Source organism: Vipera berus (genome assembly GCF_964194415.1).
Source record: "Vipera berus genome assembly, chromosome: 3".
NCBI lineage: Eukaryota > Metazoa > Chordata > Lepidosauria > Squamata > Viperidae > Vipera > Vipera berus.
In genome coordinates this window covers 127,961,228-127,985,587 of record NC_138204.1, presented here as the reverse complement: position 1 = coordinate 127,985,587, position 24,360 = coordinate 127,961,228, and the positions used below count along the sequence as shown (strand labels likewise).

The 24,360-nt window shown below is 41.8% G+C and overlaps 1 protein-coding gene across 1 annotated transcript in view; it reads right to left on the bottom strand.

Moving 5' to 3' along the window:
- Window positions 1–24,360, bottom strand: part of TERT (telomerase reverse transcriptase) — a gene marked incomplete at its 5' end in the record, with an annotated part of 38,190 nt that overhangs the window by 4,182 nt on the left and 9,648 nt on the right. The window contains 10 exons of the mRNA XM_081326107.1: window positions 771–899; window positions 2,927–2,988; window positions 6,314–6,440; window positions 7,502–7,690; window positions 8,382–8,453; window positions 10,792–10,905; window positions 14,665–14,750; window positions 15,761–15,856; window positions 18,837–18,998; window positions 20,564–20,746. Of these exons, the coding sequence (XP_081182233.1) occupies window positions 771–899; window positions 2,927–2,988; window positions 6,314–6,440; window positions 7,502–7,690; window positions 8,382–8,453; window positions 10,792–10,905; window positions 14,665–14,750; window positions 15,761–15,856; window positions 18,837–18,998; window positions 20,564–20,746 (1,220 nt within the window). The remainder of the gene's footprint in view (window positions 1–770; window positions 900–2,926; window positions 2,989–6,313; window positions 6,441–7,501; window positions 7,691–8,381; window positions 8,454–10,791; window positions 10,906–14,664; window positions 14,751–15,760; window positions 15,857–18,836; window positions 18,999–20,563; window positions 20,747–24,360) is intronic.

Here is a 24,360-nt window from a genome sequence, read left to right as displayed (position 1 = left end):
CTTGTGAGGGACCAACCTGACTGATATTCGAATGTACTACCGATTATTTTATTTTACTTCAAAAAGAAGCACCCCCCCAAAAAAAAACACCCCAAAAAACCAAAACAAACCGCGCTGCTGTCACCTTTGTGAGAGAATTGATTGGGACCGCAGTACACACAGGAGATTTAATTCCTCACTACATGCTGATGTCAAAATAAAAAATAAAAGGCTGTACCCAGCAGTAACCCAGTGAGGGCTTCCTTTCCAAGCCAAAGAACATCTCTCAGAGGAAACAATCACTTCAGTAGACAAAAAGGGGGCTTAATGTTACCTAGCTGGGTAATGAAATGTCTGCAAGCAACTGAGTTCAAAGGGCACCACGGACTCCATAGTCAACTGCACTTCTCTTAATGTCATAGTCCCACTCCTAATCACTATTCGTAAAGGCTATTTGAAGGGAAAACGGGATAGCAACTTCCAATAGTGCAACTTCAAGTTTAATTTACTTTTGAGAAAGGAAAGAAGAGCTATTTTGGTCTAACTGTTAAGATATTGGTTTAGAAACCAGGGGACTGTGGGTTTGAGTCCTTCTTTATGCACAAAGCCAGCTGAATGACCCTGGGCTAGTCAGGGTCTCTCAGCCCAGGAAGGAGGCAGTAACAAACTACTTCAGAAATCTTGCCAAGATTACTATAGGGATTATCCAGGTAATGAAAAGCATTAAACAAAAGTCAGCCCAGGGCAGCCATTTTAAAAGGGATATTAGTCTCAAAAGGTATTTATTTCACCTACCTGCATTTTTAGCTTTCAGAATAGAGAAGCAGCATGAAGCACTATCGGAGATGACCGTCAGGAAGAAACGTGGGTTATTTTTGATATGGTGATGAAATGGGAGCTGGAGAACACAGGCATGAAATCTAGCATGAAAAAAGCCACAGATATTCCTTGCTTATAAGGGTTTCAGATGTACCAGCATTTAATGTCACTGAATTTAAAACTCTGAGGTGGAGTTTCTACTGGATCAAGTCAAGGAATTGGCTGTGAGGGGGGTGGCTTTAAAGCCAGCACATATATGGACTACTGCTTGGGAACTTTAAATGTTCTCCATTAACTCTTGAACCAAATAGTGACACAACACAGAAGAAAACACCAAACTTCTCCTTCCATTTGGCCTTGACCAAAGTGTACGTTCTATAATTCTGATAAGCAAATGTTTGCAAGAGAAGAGAGAGGGGGAGGGGGAAAAAAACCTTTGCAAGAGAAAAGATCTGTTCAATTGTAAAGTAATTAAAGGATTATCAGTACTTAAGAAAGTGAAGATGGGGATTCTAATGCAGCAAGCAAGGGCAAGGCAGGAAGATGCAGGTCAAAGCCCAGACAGATTTTATTCAGACACAATGTTCCGGAGCCAAAACTGGTTAATAAATTACATGCTTACTCTCTGCTTTCTGACAGCAGAAGAGAAGGCATGAGGGGTGGGGGTGGAGAGCAGCTGCATATTCACAGTTGTTTGAACTGACATCAGTTTTGATCGAAGAACGATGCAGATGCATTCCTAATAACATTTACTTAACCAAGAAAGCTCCAAATGCTTAAAGTGGTCCATAATGAAGTGCAGGCAAACTTGCACAACAGCAGTTCTGAGGAGATCTTCTGTATATTGCCATCCTTGGCCATGCTGCTATGCCTGTCTAATTGCCCCTTCATTTTTTCCCCCAACAACCTCTGGTCTGTTTAGACTCAAAGACTTCCCAGGTTATCAAACCAAACTCATGTCCAGCTAGTTTCTTTATTTTAAAAGGGCTTGCTTTTTTGCACTGGCAGATTCCTTGGTGAAGATTTCTTGTGCTGTTTACTAGAATATTTCTTTTGGGGGGGGGGCGGAAGCAGAACTGTTACCACAGGCACCCAAGAAAGAGCATTTTTTTCCAGTAAAACTCTAGAACAGAGGAACAAGGGACAGCTCAGCAAGTCCCTTTGGCTAGGAGCCTCTAGAAAATTAAAGCCAAATATTTTCCAGAGAACAGAGTACCACTAGGATTTGGTCTAAAGGAAATTGTAAAGTTGCAAATCTCCCATTTATGCATGGCCAGATTAAAAGTAAAACCTTGGGCAAGAAGAAGACACTATGACAACTATTCTGCTGGTGGTTTATTTGTGTGAGGTGGGGATAGACAGATAAAGAAAAAATGGTTGTAAGAAACGGGTTGTAAGAAACCCTGGTGATTTAGATAACTTTAAAGATAAAGAGAAAAAGGTTAAGTAATGTGTTTTCTAAAATGTTAATATTGCATAATAAGCATAAGATTACTTATATTTTACATCCAGAGATGATGTACTTAGGAAACATAGGAAGTAATTTCAAGTAATTGGGAACTGAAGGCAGGTCACCTCTTTTGGAAAAACCGCTCTGTAAAATTATCTTACAAAACAGACAAGTTTTATTTGTGGGACACATAAATCATTAAAGCATTTCCCCAATTCTCCAAATGAATGGACAATATCAGTAATTACCATTAAAAAAAAATCTGAGAACTGCCAATTCTATCTGTATTACAACTGTAGCATTAGAAAGCATTATCGGGAGGAATATGGATCAATACTGGAAGTTAACAAAGGCTGCCCAGATAATGCAGATCCTCCTAGAGCAGGGGTAGGCAACCTCGGCTCTTTTATGACTCATGGACTTCAACTATGCTAACTCAGGAATTCTGGGAGTTGAAGTCCATGAGTCATAAAAGAGCCGGGGTTGCCTACCCCTGTCCTAGAGAGTACAGTAATATATTGCAGTATTTATTATGCTAGATGTATTTCAAATCACTCCATTAAAGGGCCATAGCCCAGCACATTCAAAACAAACTTTGAGAAAGCACAGTGTGACATCATCTTTACCCACCTCACATTCCAAGGGGAAGTTAACAGGGCTTCAAGGTTACATGCTTACCTGTAGGCCTGCAGAAGTAGTATCTTGTAAATATTAATGTACACTGTCCTGAGGCTATTGATCTAAATTTAGAGCAGGGGAAATAGAAAAAGATAATAAAATGTTTCTCCAGCAAACAAACATGCATTAAATCAAGTTACCGTATATACTTGAGTATAAGCCGAATTTTTCAGCCCACTTTTTGGGCTGAAAAATTCCACTTCGGCTTATACTCCAGTCAACAAAAAAACTTACCGAGGACTTGTGCGCGGCCGAGGCTTTGGTGCTTCCGGGATCGCGCGCACCTCTCCCAAGCCACTGCCGTCCGAGACCTGCCGAAGTTTGGGGAGGTTTGGGGAGGTGCGCGCGCACCTCCCCAAACCTCCCCAAACGGCAGGTCTCCGTTCCTCCGCGCCCTGCCTGCCTGCTTCTTTCCGCAGCGGAAAGAAGCAGGCAGGCAGGGCGCGGAGGAACGGAGACCTGCCGACGTTTGGGGAGGTTTGGGCGCCTCCCCAAACCCCGGCAGGTCTCCGTTCCTCCTGCCGACGTTTGGGGAGGTTTGGGCGCCTCCCCAAACCTCCCCAGGTCTCCGTTCCTCCGCGCAGACCTGCCGACGTTTGGGAAGGTTTGGGCACCTCCCCAAGTCTCCGTTCCTCCTGCCGACGTTTGGGGAGGTTTGGGCGCCTCCCCAAACCTCCCCAGGTCTCCGTTCCTCCGCGCAGACCTGCCGACGTTTGGGAAGGTTTGGGCACCTCCCCAAACCTCCCCAGGTCTCCGTTCCTCCTGCCGACGTTTGGGGAGGTTTGGGCGCCTCCCCAAACCTCCCCAGGTCTCCGTTCCTCCGCGCAGACCTGCCGACGTTTGGGGAGGTTTGGGCGCCTCCCCAAACCTCCCCAGGTCTCCGTTCCTCCTGCCGACGTTTGGGGAGGTTTGGGCGCCTCCCCAAACCTCCCCAGGTCTCCGTTCCTCCGCGCAGACCTGCCGACGTTTGGGGAGGTTTGGGCGCCTCCCCAAACGTCGGCAGGTCTCCGTTCCTCCTGCCGACGTTTGGGGAGGTTTGGGCGCCTCCCCAAACCTCCCCAGGTCTCCGTTCCTCCGCGCAGACCTGCCGACGTTTGGGGAGGTTTGGGCGCCTCCCCAAACCTCCCCAGGTCTCCGTTCCTCCTGCCGACGTTTGGGGAGGTTTGGGCACCTCCCCAAACCTCCCCAGGTCTCCGTTCCTCCGCGCAGACCTGCCGACGTTTGGGGAGGTTTGGGCGCCTCCCCAAACCTCCCCAAACGTCGGCAGGTCTCCGTTCCTCCTGCCGACGTTTGGGGAGGTTTGGGCGCCTCCCCCAACCTCCCCAGGTCTCCGTTCCTCCGCACATACCTGCCGACGTTTGGGGAGGTTTGGGCGCCTCCCCAAACCTCCCCAGGTCTCCGTTCCTCCGCGCAGACCTGCCGACGTTTGGGGAGGTTTGGGCACCTCCCCAAACCTCCCCAGGTCTCCGTTCCTCCTGCTGACGTTTGGGGAGGTTTGGGCACCTCCCCAAACCTCCCCAGGTCTCCGTTCCTCCGCGCAGACCTGCCGACGTTTGGGGAGGTTTGGGCGCCTCCCCAAACGTCGGCAGGTCTCCGTTCCTCCTGCCGACGTTTGGGGAGGTTTGGGCACCTCCCCAAACCTCCCCAGGTCTCCGTTCCTCCGCGCAGACCTGCCGACGTTTGGGGAGGTTTGGGCGCCTCCCCAAACCTCCCCAGGTCTCCGTTCCTCCGCGCAGACCTGCCGACGTTTGGGAAGGTTTGGGCACCTCCCCAAACCTCCCCAAACGTCGCGCAGACCTGCCGACGTTTGGGGAGGCGCCCAAACCTTCCCAAACGTCGGCAGGTCTGCGCGGAGGAACGGAGACCTGGGGAGGTTTGGGGAGGCGCCCAAACCTCCCCAAACGTCGGCAGGTCTGCGCGGAGGAACGGAGACCTGGGGAGGTTTGGGGAGGCGCCCAAACCTCCCCAAACGTCGGCAGGAGGAACGGAGACCTGCCGACGTTTGGGGAGGTTTGGGGAGGCGCCCAAACCTCCCCAAACGTCGGCAGGTCTGCGCGGAGGAACGGAGACCTGGGGAGGTTTGGGGAGGCGCCCAAACCTCCCCAAACGTCGGCAGGTCTGCGCGGAGGAACGGAGACCTGGGGAGGTTTGGGGAGGCGCCCAAACCTCCCCAAACGTCGGCAGGAGGAACGGAGACCTGCCGACGTTTGGGGAGGCGCCCAAACCTCCCCAAACATCGGCAGGTCTGCGCGGAGGAACGGAGACCTGGGGAGGCGCCCAAACCTCCCCAAACGTCGGCAGGAGGAACGGAGACCTGCCGACGTTTGGGGAGGTTTGGGGAGGCGCCCAAACCTCCCCAAACGTCGGCAGGTCTGCGCGGAGGAACGGAGACCTGCCGACGTTTGGGTAGATTTGGGGAGGCGCCCAAACCTCCCCAAACGTCGGCAGGTCTGCGCGGAGGAACGGAGACCTGGGGAGGCGCCCAAACCTCCCCAAACGTCGGCAGGAGGAACGGAGACCTGCCGACGTTTGGGGAGGTTTGGGGAGGCGCCCAAACCTCCCCAAACGTCGGCAGGTCTGCGCGGAGGAACGGAGACCTGCCGACGTTTGGGGAGATTTGGGGAGGCGCCCAAACCTCCCCAAACGTCGGCAGGTCTGCGCGGAGGAACGGAGACCTGCCGACGTTTGGGGAGGTTTGGGGAGGTGCGCGCGCACCTCCCCAAACTTCGGCAGGTCTCCGGACGGCGGCGGCTTGGGAGAGGTGCGCGCGATCCTGGAAGCACCGAAGCCTCGGCCGCGCGCAAGTCCTCGGTAAGCTCCGGGCGGTCACTTGCTTCGCGTCTCCTGAGGGAAGGGGGGGCGACTGGAGCGGGCGTGTTTCCTCGCCTGCTGGGCGCCGCGATTTGCCCGGGGAACGCGCGGGCCCCGAATGGCAGCGTGGAGCGAGGAAGCAGACAGCCAGGGCTTCCCCGAGAGCCGCGGCCACACAGGGTATTCCTGTGTATTCAGGCTTGCAAAATGGCGGATCGAGCCTCTGCTGGCGGCAGAGGCTTGCAGAGCGCGGATCCAGCCTCCGCCGGTGGCGGAGGCTTGCAGAACGGCGGATCGGCTTATACTCAAGTCAACAACTTTTCCCAGTTTTTGGGGGTGAAATTGGGGGTCTCGGCTTATACTCGAGTCGGCTTATACTCAAGTATATACGGTAAATCAAAATTGTAGACTGGAAAGATAAAATAAGTATTGTATGCCAAGATAACTGTAGTGACATCAGTTTCTGGCTCAAGTCGATTGGGTGGCACAAAATATCTAGATCTGACTGTATGTTTGAGATCATTGTGCATATAAAGTACTTTTCAGGCATCCGTTCTGAATTCTGCATTCTCTTACCTGTAAATCTACCAATAAAGGGTGACATTTGAGCTGCAGGACTGCAAGCAATTTATTTCTCATGTTCACACCAGCTTTTCTAGTACAGTTCAAAGACAGGCTTGACCTGATAGATGTGTAAGCATAACTGCAGTGGAAGGTAAGTGGAGAAAGAGATCAGCCTAATTTAGACATCATTATACTTCATTAGATATTTTTCCTATTACAAAAATATATTTAAGTTAGCTTTTATAAAATTCAAAACGTGAAGATTTTGAAATAATGATCATGTAGGGAAACGTTAAACGTTTTTAAATTAGAAGGTCATAACATCTTAAAACATTTTGATGGCAATCTATAATTTTTAAAGAAGTGCTTAATTATTTGTAACTTTATACAAAAGGTTCTGGACTTATGCAGAAATCATTTGGGGTCTTCCAGAATTTAGGGCTGTTGTTGAGTGGTCTACCTTGTCCTCTCATCACACATTCCTATGCATGGTTCCCTGTCACTCTTCAAACCTGCAGCTCAAAACAATTCACATGTCAAGGCTGCCACCTGGATGGTGCAATTCAGATTGAAAAATAAAAAGTCTTGCAATCTGCTGAATGATCAGCTCTATTAATTCCAAATATTCCTTCACAGAAATCTGAAATATTCCATTTTTAGATCTCCACAAATTAGTCTATTAATCCAAAAATGCATCCTTTTAAGCCTGCGTGAGAACATCCTGCCAGGTTTAATCTACAAACACAGCAAGGATTTAAATTTTATAGAAATCAAAACTGTAAGTTATAGTAGAGGCTTGAAAGCTCATCTTTTAGCTTCTAGTAAGGTATATTACTTAGGCTATAAAATTATTTGAGTTGATTCATCATCTATTTCAGAATCTATGTAGATTAATCTGTGTATTATGAAACAGCTACTTTGGGAGGATAATATAGTTCTAAATGATTTTAAATTTCACAAAAGTCACTTGAACATAGCGGACTATTTTCACTATGTTTTTATACTTCATATTCTAACTAACTTGCCACAACCAGCCTTTAAGGATAAGCAAATATGCTGTTTACCTATGGGTCTTTATTTAACTTTGTCTACTAAATTTAACCTCACTGATTCATTCAATAAATCTTTGGTTTATCAACTCACTGATTAAAGCATCCAGTCTTAATATTAATGCAATAACTATTCCTGAATAGTACATACCTGGAGTAATCACAGTAAATTTCCAGAGTCTGTGTATTAATTAATAATCCACACCATGGGATAACACAGTGAGTTGGTAATTGTTTGAACTCCAAGCTACGTGGAACGTTTTCATCCACAGGAAAATTCACCACAGTCTTAGATGGATTTATAACAAAGCCATACTCTGGAATGCCTTTGGCTAGAGTCCTACATGAATGAAAATATATGTTCCAAATTGCTACCTAAAATAATTCCATCACAATTACTAACTGCAGATACATATGATAAATTTCTCCAAATAAGTAGTCAGCTGTATAGTCTCTCCAAAACTCCAGAATGAGTGAAAGCTGGGGAAAGCCGCTTGTAGGTCAGATGTAAGTTACACCTGATAGCTTAGGTTTTGATATTAGAATTGCTAATTTTAAGCAAGATGGCAATAAGCCTAAAATATAAGAACTTAATAACTTCCCCTGCCCCCCCCCCGGATTGGCTTTTCTTCAGTTATGTGAATTTAGTCACTTCTACTTGCTTACCCCCTTATTTTATAAAGTCCATTTTGGTTTTGCTAACCATGGAAAGAGCAAGGACTGATCATTTTATTTAGAATCAATACACCAGCAAGATCATAACCCATGCTTTTCATGGTAATCATTGCTACCTCTACAGGACTTTATTGAGGGTTTCAGTTAATTTCCTCTTGCATATATTCTAAAGAACGCATATATTTAAAAGAAAGCATTTTAAGTGCACTTTTATGGAATATCCATGTAGAAAAATGTGAAAGAAGAGCAGAATAGGACAAGATAGGAATGTTTTCATCCCTTTGTGCACAGAAAATTAGAATTCAAGGAAAGATGATAAAATCACTCATTAAAAATAGTATCTTTCATTGTCATACCTCAGAAATGTTTTTGCTTGTTCTAAATGAGGTGTAACGAGCAGAAAATCATCTGTTAAACGCATCAGTACTCTGTGATATGAAAAAAAGTTAATATCTTGGTCTTGGGTACATTTAAAGCACGAATGCATTGCTCATAGTTCTTCATTTTTCAATTACTTGAGGTAAACGTAATACACGTATTACTCCCATTACATATACTATTCTATTATCCAAATCATTATAAAAAAATGTATCAGTGCTGTAAATTAACCTTTCTCCCATAAATAAAATTGGCACAAAAACGAACAGGATTTTAAGTTCTGATCATCCATCACAATGATGGATGAACCCACCTGCTATGTTTAATTTCCATATGATGAGAAGCTGATTGGACTTGAATCTGGGCAGAAAAATACACTAAAACAAACAAACCCTGACTCAAATTTTTCCGAGAACTTAAGTAAGGATAACAGGATATGCTTGGGTTTTTGCAGACCTTCTCCATACCATCTGCCAGTCCTCAAGAGTCAGGCTGAAGATAAAAATAAATACTTCCTTGGATAAAATATGGCTTAAATTCTGTGTGTCCACATAATCTTCCTGGCAGCAAAAGTGCTTTGTCACTGCCTTTCTCCCAGATGGTTTTCAGACTTTTCAGTTCAGGTTTTGCCTTCAGAATTTCTGGTAACCTCTCACTAACTACTCAACTCAGTATAGTCATTATTACTGATAATAAAAAAACCCTTCCCAAATATCTTGCCAATACCATAATTTTGCCAGAAATCCTGATACACTGCAAGCAAAATGAAATAAACTTTACTCTACAGGTTGTATTAATGTGGTGCTTATCCCAGCACCACATTCACAGAAGGGAAAATAACACCCCTCCCAGAAGTCTCAAAATAATTTAGTTTTGGGTCAAAGTGGGAGAAGAGGATAAATTCATTGTTGGCTCTTGAACACCTTTATACAGGGGTCATCGTAGAGGCAAACATAGGTGCCCTCGATCTGTTTTAATGGGCTGGTATAACATGTCAATATTTACTTGTTCTGATTTAAATGTTGGAGGAGGTAAGAAAGACACAAGTACAGGATGTGCTTATTGCTTGATCTAGAAAGACTTGACTAAGCATTGGTTTTTTATTTCATTTCAAGCTGCACCTTTGAAGAAAGCAACTCTGCATTCTTGCGTGTGTGCCAAAGAATCTGGCTGGCACTGCTGGCTCCTGGTTGTATCAAAAGGTGACAACTTTTTGTTCTTTCATATTCTGAAATGGATTCTGGAAGGAGTATTTTGCCAGAAATGCCACTATTTTCATGAAGTACTAGCAAAAGGGATTTTTGTCAGATTCCTGGAGACAAAGAGCTAAAATTCCTAGGCCTGCTTGAAATGCAGCTTTGAAAATAGTTTACATTCTGATGCAGATGCATATGGATGTTGGGGAGGAGGTACCGTGTTTTCCCCAAAATAAGACCGGGTCTTTTTTTTTTTTGCCTCCAAGAGAGGCACCAGGTCTTATTTTGGGGTGTGTGTGTTGTCTTTTCCACTCACCTCCAGCGCCGACAGCCCCACCCAGCCAGCCCACTTCTTCTGTGGCCGAAATAGCAGCTGAGAGTGGAGCTCCGGCCTGCATTTCACAGTCAAAGGCCTTTCCGGAAAGCCACCACAGCCAAGAACCAAGCTATGGATTAAAGCTCGGTTCTTGGCTGCAGCGGCCCTCCAGAAAGGCCTATGACTGTGAAATACAAGTCTGGGGACGCCACAGAACAAGTGGGTTGGTGAGGAGAGGCCTGGATGCAAATTAAGTTGATATGGGGCGCATCGGGCAGCTTCACACCCCCACCCCAGCTTCATTTTTAGGTATGTGCCTCACTCGAAACTAGGGTTTATTTTTGGGGTAGGGCTTATATTAGGCCCACCCCCAAAAATCAAGCCAGGGATTATTTTCGGGGTAGGTCTTACTTTTAGAGAAACACAGTAGTAGTGGCGTGTGTCATTACATCATACAAGTGAGGCAAATTAGTGATGTCATGCAGCTGACACAATATAACTTGCATATATTTGATTTCACAGTGACACATGTAACAATGTAGTTTTAACCAAATACCTACATAGAATCTTCCTATGTTTCAAGTTGGCTAGTTTGCCTTAACTGTTTCTCAATTTACATCTGTTGGATTATAATTTGATAGACAGAACTGGAGCAGGAACAGGCTCTGATTTGTAATATGTTTGGCAGACATGCAGGGGCAAATAATGCTGGTTAATACCTCCAACTCCTTTCATCCTTAATTGGAAGACTTTATACTGGGCTTCATGTTATTATCTAAGCACTGAATGATACTTAACTTTTATAAAGATTGCAGCACAAGAGAGTTTGGTCCTTTGGGAATGGCTAAGATGCCAAACAGCAGAATAACACCTTACCCATCCTTTTGCACATTGCACAGTAACTTATTCTCCATGTCTCCATAGCAGAGGTTGCAAAGTAGAGTTGATAAAATGGAGCCCTGGGGAATTCCACAGCACTGCACATAGTACCTGAAAAATGCCAGGAACCAAAAGCCCACTGTCATTAAGAATGCAAATCTGGTAGTAAAACAGTTAGTTGTAGTAAGGCTGAGCATTTCACTGCAATAAGAAGTATTTTCTGATGGGCAAATTGTGTATCATGTGAGAAACATATGATATTGACAATGATTTCCCTGTAAATAGAGCAAGTAAATGGGACTTGAGCTGGAATCTTGGTGCAGGGGACAGAAAATAGGCTTTTCTGTTAGGACACCATTGCCCCAAGTTCTGTTGGATAGCAATACTCAGAATTCTGAATCAGTGTATTGATTCAACTGCTCGACATTCCCTCAAATAAACACCTATTTCTCTCTCCCCACCTGGCACGAAAGATTCACACTGGTATCTCATGGGCTTCTCCCTATGTACTTCCTCTCTTTACCTTCAGCTACACAAGCAGTAACATGAAACAGAATATTTCTGACATAGCTGAATAGACAACTTACCTAACTATATTTTTAAGTTTGTGGATCGTGAAAATACTGTTAAAATCTTCCCTTGCAGTAGAACACAATGCATTCAAACGCATTCAAACACTGGAGCTACTGTATCTGATGGATTCGGTCTATATTTGTATTTAAAATAAGCCTGAGTATATGGGAGAACAGTAAATATTTCACTTCCCACCTGCAGGTACATTCCACACTACCAATCAGGATTCTACTCACTATGATTTTCCTCGGCTGGGGGGAGACAGAATAACTGTCTAATGCAGGGCTTTTCAACCTTTTCACCCATTGTACCACTTTTAGGATATGGCAACATCCGAGTATCACCATTAGCCTAGCAAGGTGTCAAAAACTTGACCAAAAAAAGGAAAAAAGTGATGAAGTACAGGTAGTCCTCAACTTACAACAGTTTGCTTAGTGACTGTTCGAAGTTACAATGGCACTGGAAAAAGTGCCCCCCAAGCCACAGCCGATCCTGGCACTTCCGCTGAGCCCTGACAGCCCTGCAGCTCCAGCTGTCTCTTGCTCAGGGTTGTGTGGTGCTGCCACTGGTTCAGCTCATTCCCCTCCCCTGCCACCACTTTTCTAGAATGGTTGTGTATCACCTGCCAGGTGCCAATGTACCACAGGTGGTACCCGTACCACTGGTTGAAAAGCCCTGGTCTAATGGACAGAGAGGAAGAGAAATAAATTTAAAGGACTTCTGGGGAAGGGATGGCAAATTGAAGATAGCTTTGGCTGGCTTTCCTCAAGGCTTTTGCTGCCAAGAATGGAGGCAGAGAGCGGCATGCATGCCCCTCCCAGCCTCCGTTCTTGGTGACAAAAGCTCTTTGCAAAAATGACCAGACTCTACAGGGACACAATCTCTCACCCCTGCAGGCTTCAGCAAGCCTTTGCTCAAGGCTTTTGCCACCAGGAATGGAGGCTGGGAGAGGCACACACACACACACACACACACACCCTGCCCTCCTTTTTTGGCGGCAAAAACTTTTTTCAAAGTCGACCGAAGCCTGCAGGGATGCAATCTCTCGCCCCTGCAGGTTTGGGCAAAGAAGTGGCAAATGGACAGAAGGCCTGAAACACTGAAACATCCCATCCATTTGCAAAGGCTTCTGGCACAGATCTCGTTCAGGCCTCCATTTGCAGAGAATGGAGGCCTGAAGTACTGCGAAATCAGTAGCGAATTCTCTGCGAATACACGGAGGGCCTGAAGCACTGAAGCAAGCAAAGAAACCGTGGCAAAGAGGCTGGAGAAGAGACAGCTTGCTAGATCTTTGCAAGGTAAAATCTCCACAGGCCCAGTGCCTGTGGAGATCTGGCGGGGGGAGGGGGGAAATAGGTAGGCGAATGTTGCAGTGCCTCTGCAGTCATTCATAAGGGTGAACGACCATCGTGGTGCTGCAAGATTTGTAACCTTGGGACTGTGTTGTAAGAACTTGAAGGGGGGTGATGTAACTTTGAACAGTCACTTAAGTGAACTGTCGAAACTCGAGGATTACTTGCATGACAAAAAGAAAATGGAGCTAAACTAGTGGTACGTTTGGAAACATTTCTTCTTGCACATGTGTAAGTTGCTTTCCCAATCCAAACGGTCTGCCACCATTTGAATAAGCGGATTCCTCCCCCATCCCCAGTGCTTAGATGCTCCTCTTTGTCCAGAGCTTATGTAAGTTCATCCCTGCCCTCTAATCTCTCGTCTATTCTCCTAAATGCTCTAGATTTGCCCTCTACTATACCCTAACCCAGGGGTTGGCAACCTTAAAACACTCAAAGAGCCACTTGCACCCGTTTCCCACAGGGGAAAAAAAAACCACTGGGAGCTGCAAAACGTGCGCGCATGCTAAGCGGGGAGCTTGATTGAAGAGTTTAATTAAAAAGAAATAGAAGCTGCTATACATGAGTTCTCTCTCCCTCCCTCTTTCTCTCTCTCCCTCCTCCCCTCTCTCCGATCTTCTGCTCACCTGGCAAGCTGGCTTCACGCTGCTGTTCTCGGACAAGCTGACACACATTCTTATTGGGCTGGCTCTCTTGCTTCCTGTGGAGATGCAGCAAAGGCAGGAGCCCCTCCCAATAAGCTTGTCAGCTTCTAGGAGAACACTCTTTTTTACACACACACACACACACACACAAACGGGGGGGGGGGAAGAGAGAGAGAGAGAGAGAGAGAAGGGAAAGTGCCTCTCTCTCTCTCTCTGCAAATGGCGGAGGACGACTGGGAGCTGTAGGACCAGTGCTTTTTTTGTAAAAGAAAAAGGTGCCGGAACTCACACATGTCATACAACCTGCCTTGCCTACGCTACAAGGTTCCATCCAAAAAAGGTGCCGGAACTCCGTTCTGAGCGTTCTATGAGAAAAAAAGCCCTGTGTAGGACACATCCAGCGCCGTGGGTTGCCGACCCGTGCCCTAACCCATGTTTTAGATAAATTGGTCCCTTTTCAATCAACTCTTAATTATTATTTTTTTAGCAGTAACAGAATGAATACATAAATGGATGACATTTCAGGAGCTATCTGAATGCATTCAAGAGGAAAGGCTGGCAGGCTAAGCACAGATGTTCTGAGGTCAGAATCAGTTTAAATCCTGGCAGATGTTCTGGCTTCTACCCTCAAGAGGGTTAAGAATGATCTTTAGAAGAAAAGATTATTTGAAAATCGCACAGCAACGACTAGCTGAAATAAACTGAAAATGAAAGGACTTGGGGAAAAAGAAACAAAATGAACAGCAAAATAACAAGAGGCTGTGTGCCACCAAGAGAAATAATCATTGCAGCTTTATATGCCATCAAAACCAAGTGGCAAGAATAGTAATTGCTAAAAAAACAACAACCCAGCAACAGCAGTATAAATACTTCTCTTAATCTTAACCCTTAATTTCCAACTTTATATTCTATGAAAACTTAAAAATGTAGGGAATTGTAGATGCCTTAGTTTGGAAAACAGTGAGTTAGAGCCATGGAATTTGTCACCAACTTTAACCATTTTGAAACGCGCTAGCATAAATTCATGGCAAATCAATGGCTCCTCTCCAAGATGATTATATAAATATTTCTTGTAATAAAGGCAGCAGGCCTTTCAGTAATAATTGCTAGAGAATATGGGTGGGAGGATATTCAGATGCTCAGCTTGTGCCTCTCAGGGGCTATCTAGTGGGCCATTTTGGAAAAGAGTGAAAGGGTTTGAGGCCCTTACCCAAACTCCTAAAATCCTATCCCAATTAAAATCCAATCAAAAGCAAGTTGCCAGGTGAAACATTCCTAAAAAGCTTATAATAAACATGTACCTGTCCTTAATCTTCAGGATATTATTATGGATCAACTCCAAGAAAAACTCACGGAGGCTAGAACTGCTTTCCCTCAGTAAAACACCCTGCAATAACAAAAAGAAAATATAAAAACAGCCCAGGTAAAATATTTTTAAATGAGACCTGTGCATTTTTGGGTTGCCAAATCAGTAAATTAAGTGAAGAAAATCCCTCTCTCCTACTTTGCAGTTAATTACTGTCCCTTGATAGTGATCACCTACTTCATTAGAGAGGGAGGGGGAGGGGAATGTAATTGCAAAAGGCATAAATCATCTTCTGATGTTATAACAGAAGCAAACCAAATTAGGCAAAACAATCTATACAGATCAATGTAACACAGGATCATATTAGTCCAACTATAGTTTTCAACATGTATTCATTTGTAATCTGTATGGCCAAACTTCTAAGAACATCTTGTGTATTGAAGGTCCAGTATGTGATAGTACTACATGAAAGAAAAAACTTGTTAAAAATTAAAAATACCTATAAGATAAGCTATAATCATAATCTATAATAAATCAGGGAGGATGAATAACGTATAATAAAATAAGGCTGTCCGTCAAAATGACACTGTATGTTACTACCATCTAGTGGTAGTATCTGGCAATAACACCCAATCAGCTATACTCAAAGGTAAATTCCAATAAACATAGTATGTACGCTGTCAATTGAAAGAGAATGGATAGAACACTTGAATGAGCCCATCTAAGACTATATAAATGTGCAGTTCAAAAGGTATAAATTTTACATATGCAAATGCCAAGGTTTCTTATAAATTCCCCTTTGACATTTGGAATAAGTTGGACATCATGATACCCATTAAGATTTGAAGCATTAAAGCCAAGACAGGAACCAGGAGGTAAAAATAATGAGATGGGTTGAACTTTGAGCCATGTTTGTAACTGTTTAACATTTTAAGATACAGTGAGAGGCAACTTTCAGACTTGCAAACCAAGTCTTCTCAGGACCAGAGTGTTGCTAGATTGAAAAGCAGCTCTCTGAAAGCTTGCTGAAAAACAGGCAGATATTTGTAAATTCCCTTTTTCAGGAATATAAATTCTAGCTGTTAAATTACCTGCTCAACAATTATAGCATTTCTCATTGAAGTGCTCTGTTGAAGATGAGATACAAACTGCTTCATTCCATGCATAAACTCATTGTGACTTGAGGCCTATAAAAACATTCAAATTAAGTTATTTTAACTTCATAAAAGACCATAACATGTAACGTAAAACAGGAAAGAGTAAGATATCTGAGTACAAAAATTACCAATAATTTTCAGACATAAAAATAAAAATTCAAAAGCCTTCTCTGATAATGCCCAGGATTAAAAACATAACTGGGGGGGGGGAAGACTGGTTAATAGGTCTGGCCACTTAGTTTTTCTCAAACAGAATGAAAAAAGCTGTCTTTAAAACCTAAAACCTAGCTTAAAAAAGTATAATGAACATCACCAGACAGGCCTGAGAATCACTTTTGGCTTAACAATGTTAATTTATGTAAGCCTACTTGTATAAATTATATGTTCAATGAAGTTATTGGAATAAGACTGCAGGTTATCAGATACATTTTAATGGAGGCCATAATGGCTATACTCTTATTGCAGCCCATAAAATGGCTGTATTCTCCCAGAGATCATTCTGTATACTTTTACTTGTTTAATTGTTTTAATGTTTGTAATTTGTATGGCTATTTTTTTTTGGGGGGGGTGTTTTGTTAGTATTTGTTTTAATTTTAAACTGCCCAATCATGAATGTATAAATTGAAATATATAACCTGAATAAATGAGCAAACAAATAAACAAACCAAAAGCCATTCTGTTTGAATGCCATGATATAAATTACATTTTCAAATATCAAATTAAAAAGAAAAAAAGACATTAAAATGTTAAATAATTGCAAAAAAAATATTTAATACCCACATCCAAGAATCAATTATTTAGCCTAATTGGTGCTGCTCCTTGTAGAAATTAGAAGATAGGCTACATCAATTATGGTGACAAAAAATTACAATATTTTAAGTCCTAGAAGCAAACGTGACTTTAAATATAAATATGGGCATATATCAATATCCATGGGGAAACCTCCTCACCAATACTCTTTTCTTTTTAGCACTGCTTCCTTTTACTTCAAGCTGAACATTTGCAGAATGAAGTAGCACAAAAGATACACAGAAGAGAGTTAATGCTTAGTATAGGAACATCACAGAGAAGATGTTGCTCTACTTAATTTTGGCTGATGGAAAAGGAATAATTTTATTAAGTCTCTCCCTAAGCAGCATTTCTTGCAAAATTGGACCAGACAGGAAAAAAAAACCTACAAAAAGGATTAACTGAAAAGTTCTTCACAAATTGCTCAGTGTGATGTCATTATATTTTTCTAGAAAAACCATCAAAAGATCCCCTTTCTGCTGGGTTTATTCAAAAAAGAAGATAAATAAACTAGTGCAGCTTTTTATCTTCCTATCTTTAGCATGAAAGAAAATCCGCTTCTTTCTTCTGCAGAGCAAAAGGAAAGGGAAAATGGCTTTCATCAGCATTTGCAAAAGCCTGTAGCAAATGAGGAAAACCATTACAAAGGCCGCAGTGGTAGTTGTGACCACAATGGACAGAACAAAATCCATTTAAAGCTCCAAGGGTGATTACCATGTTGTGATTTATCTAGTATAGGATGTACAGCTTCCTTGTAAGGATCACAGTACTGCTACTCTCTCGAGGGTCACCTTCTTTGAGATCTTAGGTGAACAGAGTAATCTTTAACTCATTAGGAATGCCTAATTCTTTGGGAAACTCAGTTCCCTGGGGAAATTCCAGCTTGAAGTGAAATCTTCTTCAACCCATTAGCTATTCAAGACATCAGAAACCCAAGGACTTCCAGTTTTGCATCGTGGCAAGACGGATGCAGGAAGGCAAGGTTCTTCCTTCTCTGCCTGATTTCGCCCTGCTGGGGGCCCTGAAAAAGGCCTAAAGTCGCCCTGAAGAGGCGATGAAGGAGGAGAGGTGCCTTGTCAATCACAGAGACGGCGATGCAAGGAAAGCCCTCTAAACCTGCAGGGGAAAGACAGTTTTGATAAATCTGAGAACTGAGATAATTGTTCTCTTGGGGAAAAAATTATTGAGGTGAAATATAAGAAAACAACCCTTTAAGAGTGGAAAATGGACTTTGAATGACATCTGGTGATGAATTTAAGTACAGCACCATAACCAACTCCTTGGCTGCTTGGTACAGTGGGCAATAAAGGAAAATATTTTGGCATTTTTATCATACTAACCTTCTTGGGGTATAGATACCTACTGACTTAGATACCTTAGACTTTTAATCTCAAGAGCTAGTGGGAGAGAAATAAAAATAACCTAGATGATAAAGGACCAAATTTCCAAATTGAAGCTACAACGGGAAAGCTCCCAGATAACTTCAAAGTATGAAAAAATAAACCAGAAATCAGAGGATGAAGCAGAAGAAATGGATCTAGAGATAGAAAAGGTAGAAGAGAAATATGGATTGCCATATACAAATAAAATATTGCAAGACCTACTTATAACAATGAAAATACAATACAAAAGATCTCTTACTTCCTTCTCCAAAATACACCTGAGGACAAGGAAGATTTGAGAAAACGGAACATAAGAGCAAGCAGAGGACATGTCTAGGGAATGTGGATGGGCGGAGTCCCCCCCCAATACTTTACCTAAATTGCCTTTCTTATGCCAAGCAGCCTGCACAAAAATAGAAATAAAATTTTGGGGCGATTTAATTGCCTTGGCTTGGAAAACTACTTGGCAAAGAAAGAAAGCGAGTATTAAGACTTAAAAAACAATTTGATTTATCAGAGGGAGCACTATCTGTTTAATATACCTTTGAATATGATTTAAAAAATCAGATGACCCTTATATACAACTATATTTTTATAATGGAAGATACAATTTAGAATTAAAATGGCATTTTCTTTTTTTTGATATGGGAAATTTGAAAAAAGGATTGGTGTAAATATTTTTTTTTAATTTGGGCTACAGGAAAAGGTGAGCAGGGTTGAAAACTGCAGGGAGAGCATCAAAATACTAGCACATAAAGTTTGAGTTGCACTATGTGACCTAACACATTTAAAGACTTTACTTTTTTAGTAATAATGAGGAACCCTCATGTCTGTCTTACAAGTGTTCTGTAAATTTTTTTAATAGATCCATTTCTAGTCCTCATGACTGCTGCATAGCGTCGTATGCTGTAGCTGGTATTTCTGTCTGGTGCAAGAATCTGTAAAATCACTTCTACCAGTTTATCATGGGGAAGAGAGTCATAAGCTCCTGTGACATCAGCCTGGAAAAGAAACATGCAATTTCTCAACTTCCAAATGTCACTCAAAATAAATGTGGTATAACAATAGAAAAGTATTCACTCACAGGTTGATAAATTGTGCAACTGTCATGGTTTTCAAATAACATCAGTGTGCAGTAGACAAACACTTATAATTCTCCATAAATAAAGGAAAGTAACAGAAGGCATTTTTTCATTTTATTTATTCAATTTCTGTAGCCCCCAACTCAGCCAAGTGATTCTGTGCAGCTTTGGTTTGATTATATGTAATTATCCTCACCTTCAGTAAAGGATGAAGATTAACCATCCCCCCCCCAAAAAAATGTTCATTTTTTCCCCCCAGAAGGGCTTAGGAAAGTTAAGAGCTGGGTAGAGGTAGACGAACTGTATACCCTTATTGTTGTTAATGATCACTGATCGTAACAAAAACTATGTTTATCTGCCTATAAATGCTCTTGAGACAAAATTCAAGACCTTCAAACATTTTTGTGGAATTTCTACAAAACGAATATATTTACTAATTGGTGTGAAGTACAGAGCAAATTTTAGGCTGTAGAACCTTTTGTCTTTTTCTGCAACGTTGAAGAACAATTAATGCTAGATATAAGTTATCAGTTAAGGAACGAGAATATAGTTGGCAAAATAGAAACTGGATAACACAATTTTTGTGAACTAGGAAGATTGAATCTCCCTTAGGAATGAAGAGGGAATGTGTTTGATTTCATTGCTATCTTGATGAAAAACCTCGTTTTCCTGAGAATGCCCTTAATTCTACACTCCTGTGTACGGCTAAGGTCATCAAGACCATTTTCTATCAACAGATCCTGATACCTTGTTTCCTTGAAAGTAAGACCTATCCCCAAAATAAGCTCTAGCTTGATTTTTGGGGTGGGCCTAATATAAGCCCTACCCCCAAAATAAGCCCTAGTTTTGGGGCGAGGCACATACCTAAAAATCAAGCTAGGATGAGGGTATGGAGCTGCTCCACATGCCCCGCACCAACTTATCTTGCAGCCAGGCCTCTCCTTGCCGGCCCACTTCTTATGCGGCATCCTCAGGCCTGCATTTTGCAGTCAGTGGCCTTTCTGGAAGGCCGCTGCAGCCGAGAACTGAGCTTTGGATTGAATCTGTAGCTCGGTTCTTGGCTGGAGTGGTTTTCTGGAGCTCCATTCTCAGCTTTATCCACAGAATGTTAGTTGCCAATCCTTTTTCCATGACACAGCCTTGTTGTTTTTGCTTTGTTCTTCTGTTCTAAGCTTCCTGGTTTGTCTGGACTATGACCCTGCATTTGCTCCAGCATCTCCTATGCTGATTTGCTTTAGATAAGCAGCTCCAGAGGTACTGTCATGAAGCCTGACAGGATTGGGAAGAAGTTGTTTTTGGCCTGTCTTTTTACCTTAACAGGAGCTGAACTTTTCTGGTCAATGCTATTGCTCTGGTGATCAAAAATAAAATACATACTTCCAAGAAACGAGACTGCATCTTTAATAAAAGAAAAATGTTGAATTTAATCAAAAAGGAGGCCTATTCACAAAGTGAACAACAGCTTCTATTTTTTTTTAACATACCTTCACAAAGTAGAATTTAGGCATTTCAGCATATGATTCCAAAACCCTTGAAACAAACTTCTTCCATATTGCATAAATGTCATCCTGTCCAAACACAGTTGAGCCAACCAAAGCGGGGTTCTTAAATCGTTCATAATTAAGAACACCAAGTACATTTTTAAGTTGTGTGTTGAAGTGCTGAGCCTAAGAAAGAATCACAGAAAAACAATTTCAACAATATTAAGTGCTTCTCTCATGGCAAAACATGAGAGCATAAATTATTCAATGTTAGAAAAGAAGGAAAGAGGCTTCAAGAAGCTTCCTTAATGAGTTGCTGGAAAGGGCACAGGAAGAAAGAAAAAAAATAGTTGCAAGCATGTAATTAAGGAGCAAATGCGATGGGTGCATGTGTAAGTACACGAAGAAGCTGAGGTCTGTGTGAAACTGGGTCACAAGAAATCACTCTTAACTAATACAACAATGAACCTACTTTTGAAAAATAAAAAGATTTATTTTTCAGGGACATTCATTAAACATTTCCTGCATGAAGAGGTATTGCATTGATGGTATTTGGATATGCTCTACTGAGAGGTGTTTCAGCAGCACTTGACTAAGCTTGTCTAGGGGTGTAAGCTAAGCAGGGCTGGCCTAGTTAGTAGCTGGATAAAAGTCATCCATGGACTCCATACCAAATCTGTAGGCGAGATTAGAAAATTAAAAGAAAGGGTCAGGGGCAAACTACTTCTGTATTTGAGGAGTGGAGGATTTATTAAAGAATTCTTAAGGAGTGGCTTGCTGAAGTAATTACATTGTATTACTTCAGAAAAAGAGATTAAAGCAAACCTAAAGGACAAAATCATCAAAATAACTCCATCTTGAATTTGCTTCATCTAAGATTGGAGAATAAGAAACTTGGACAGATTTTTCAAGATTTTATCACAACACCATAAACCAATAAAATAAAATTTCTACAACATTAAAATAGAAAACTATGCAATGTCTTTTTTGGCCTGCGCTGTTTAAAAGCTGAGAACAAGGAAGAGGTTTACAGAGCCAAATAGTTATTTCATGAGCTGGACTGAAATGTATGGATCTATGCTATAATAGATAGATTGACAAAATGTATCAAACGATTATCTTTATCTGCTTCTGTTCGCATATATGTATAAACTCATCACCACTAGGCTATGAAAGTATATTTTGTTAGGAAACTAAGGGAAGAAAAGTGAGAGATCCAAGCTTTTGTCTGACACGTTTGTCAGTTTTCCCATATGTTGATTGGTTGGCTGCCTAAAAGGCATAATAGCAAAAACCTGGTAAACAATACATTCATGATGAGAGAATTCTGAAGAACATAAGCAGGAAGACTTTAAGCTAACTTCTGCAGATAAAAGCAAGTCTAAACATAAAATATTCAATTCCCACACAAAAATTGAGAATGTAAATACATTTAAGCCTGTGCTATTGGAATAGCATGGTGAAGCCTCATCTGCCTTTTCTATTAACTACTGAATGAAAATGCTGTCCAGAAGCCCTGTTCAGGGTCCCTTTGGAGATTAGCAGGGGAAAAAAACACCCTGCAGATCACTGCAAACTTTTTGCAAAACAGTTATGACAAAATTGACATGCTTACTCTAAACTTGATGCCTCTTATTCAGAACCATTGAGATGGCTAGGCTGATGCTCTGCTAGGTTATCTGAGATTGGTTTGAATCTGTGGACACCAAAGAAGCAGATAAGGTTATTTGCAATATGGAATCTGTCACATGCAAGCTGAAATCGTGCCTTTCCTAACTTATATTATTTACCATAGTATCTCCTAAGCCAGGGGTCCCCAACCCCAGGGCTGCTTGCATGGAACAATCCTGCCGGTCTGCAAAGCCAAAAAGGTTGGGGAACTCTGTCCTATGCTACTTACAAGGATGAAGGACACGGTTTTATAGTGGTTCTGCTCCTTAAATGACCTGTGCTGGTTGACAGTGATGGAGGAACTCTGGCTGTTGATATGGGGTGCCCCTAAGCTTGATCCTCTTCCTATTCTATTTAATATCTATCTGAAATCAATGGAAGACATCATTATTTTATTTATTTATTTATTTTTGGGACTTATATGCCGCCCTATCTCCTGAAGGACTCAGGGCGGCTAACAACAATAAAACACAATAATACAAATGTTAAAAAAGATTAAACTAACAAGCCCCAATGATAAAATATTAAAAATATTCTATTTAAAAATCCCTATCGTCAGTCCAGGTCAGCCTGATGGAAGAGAAATGTTTTAAGGCCGCGACGAAAGGACCGGAGATCCGGGGCCATCCGGAGCTCAAGGGGAAGTTGATTCCACAGGGGAAATTGTTGATTAGACAGTTTAGAGTAAATGCTGATGATCCCTGTGATCTGGAAGTCTTCTTAGACTTCCTGCTGAAACAGCCGGTCCAAATGCAACTGTTCTTGGAACCAGATGATTTGGCTTCTGTCATTTTTGGATCATAACCTGCTGCTGGGTTGCTGCTTTGCATTTTACTGATTAGATGTAACAACATTATTCTTTTGAATTATTCAATGGGCTTGATTTAAATTATGTAATGCCATTTAAGTGTTACATAGTTGGGCAAGTACAGAATGAGTGTCAAATTAATAAATTCTTTACCTCATGAAAATTAAGGATGAGTAGCAGTGAACATACCTCTTGAATTTCAGAAAAAAAAACACTTTAATAAATGAATGAAGTTACAAGGAATCTGAAGGCAAGATAAATGCACGAAGAAAGAAGTCCAAGATGTGTAAACTCAATTGCATGAAAAGGTAAAAAAGGGAACACAAGGTTCCTCAAGACAAGTATAGCTGAGCACTCGGATCTCTAAGCAGCACAAGAAAAGCTAGAAGTTGCCAAGTGAAATTGACAAACAATGCAAGGATCAAGTTGGGCTTAAAGGAAAAACAAGGGGAAAGAAACAACAGGCATTTCACTCGAGATGACAAAATGTTACCAAATTGTCAGCTCCCCAGCGCAATCATTCGAAAGTAGGATTGGGGCAGATAAGGGTTTCATTTCAAAACTGTGAAGCATTGCATAAAAAATATGCTACCTTAAGGGAAGGCTGGATGAATTCTACTTCCAAGTGCCAAATGTATTTTCAGAGATACTCTTAACCTTTCAGTTGCCCTGTTTTTTCAGTTAGTACATTGCCAAAATCCTGGATAGATTTCAAATCAAGTGGCTTAATAATTGATTGAAAAGTGTACACAAGGAATGCTCACCCCTATCTCCTCATTACAGAGATTTTAATAAGGAATACTTGATTTGATTTGGCTGATAAGAAAGGGAATCATATTTTTTATCAAACATATAGATAGGAAATTGGGCGAAGTAAAGAATAATATTCAAAATGATCTTGCTGGAAAAGACGCTGGGCTGAAATTTAAAGAAGTTATTCAACAAAGAAAAATATTAAATTCAGCATTTAAGCAAAGCAATAAAAGCTAAATACAAAAGAAATGCACAGAAAATGTAGATAAAAAGGATGCTTGGGTTGTTCTTGATCATAAGGGAATGTAAATCAGCAACCTGAGGATTCTGCTACAAAATAAAATAAAAAAACTGCAATATCAGTTGCATTAAAAGAAGTATACTTAACACAGAGTAATAGTTTGATATGTTATAAAAACAAGATCCCAACAGGAACACTGTTCAATTCTGGATGCTATATTTTGAAGATGTAAACAAACTGGAACAGATTTAGAGAAGTGAAATCAAAGTGTACAAAATACACATCTCAGGCCCCTGTCCCCCAAACACATGAATTTGATGTAATGTT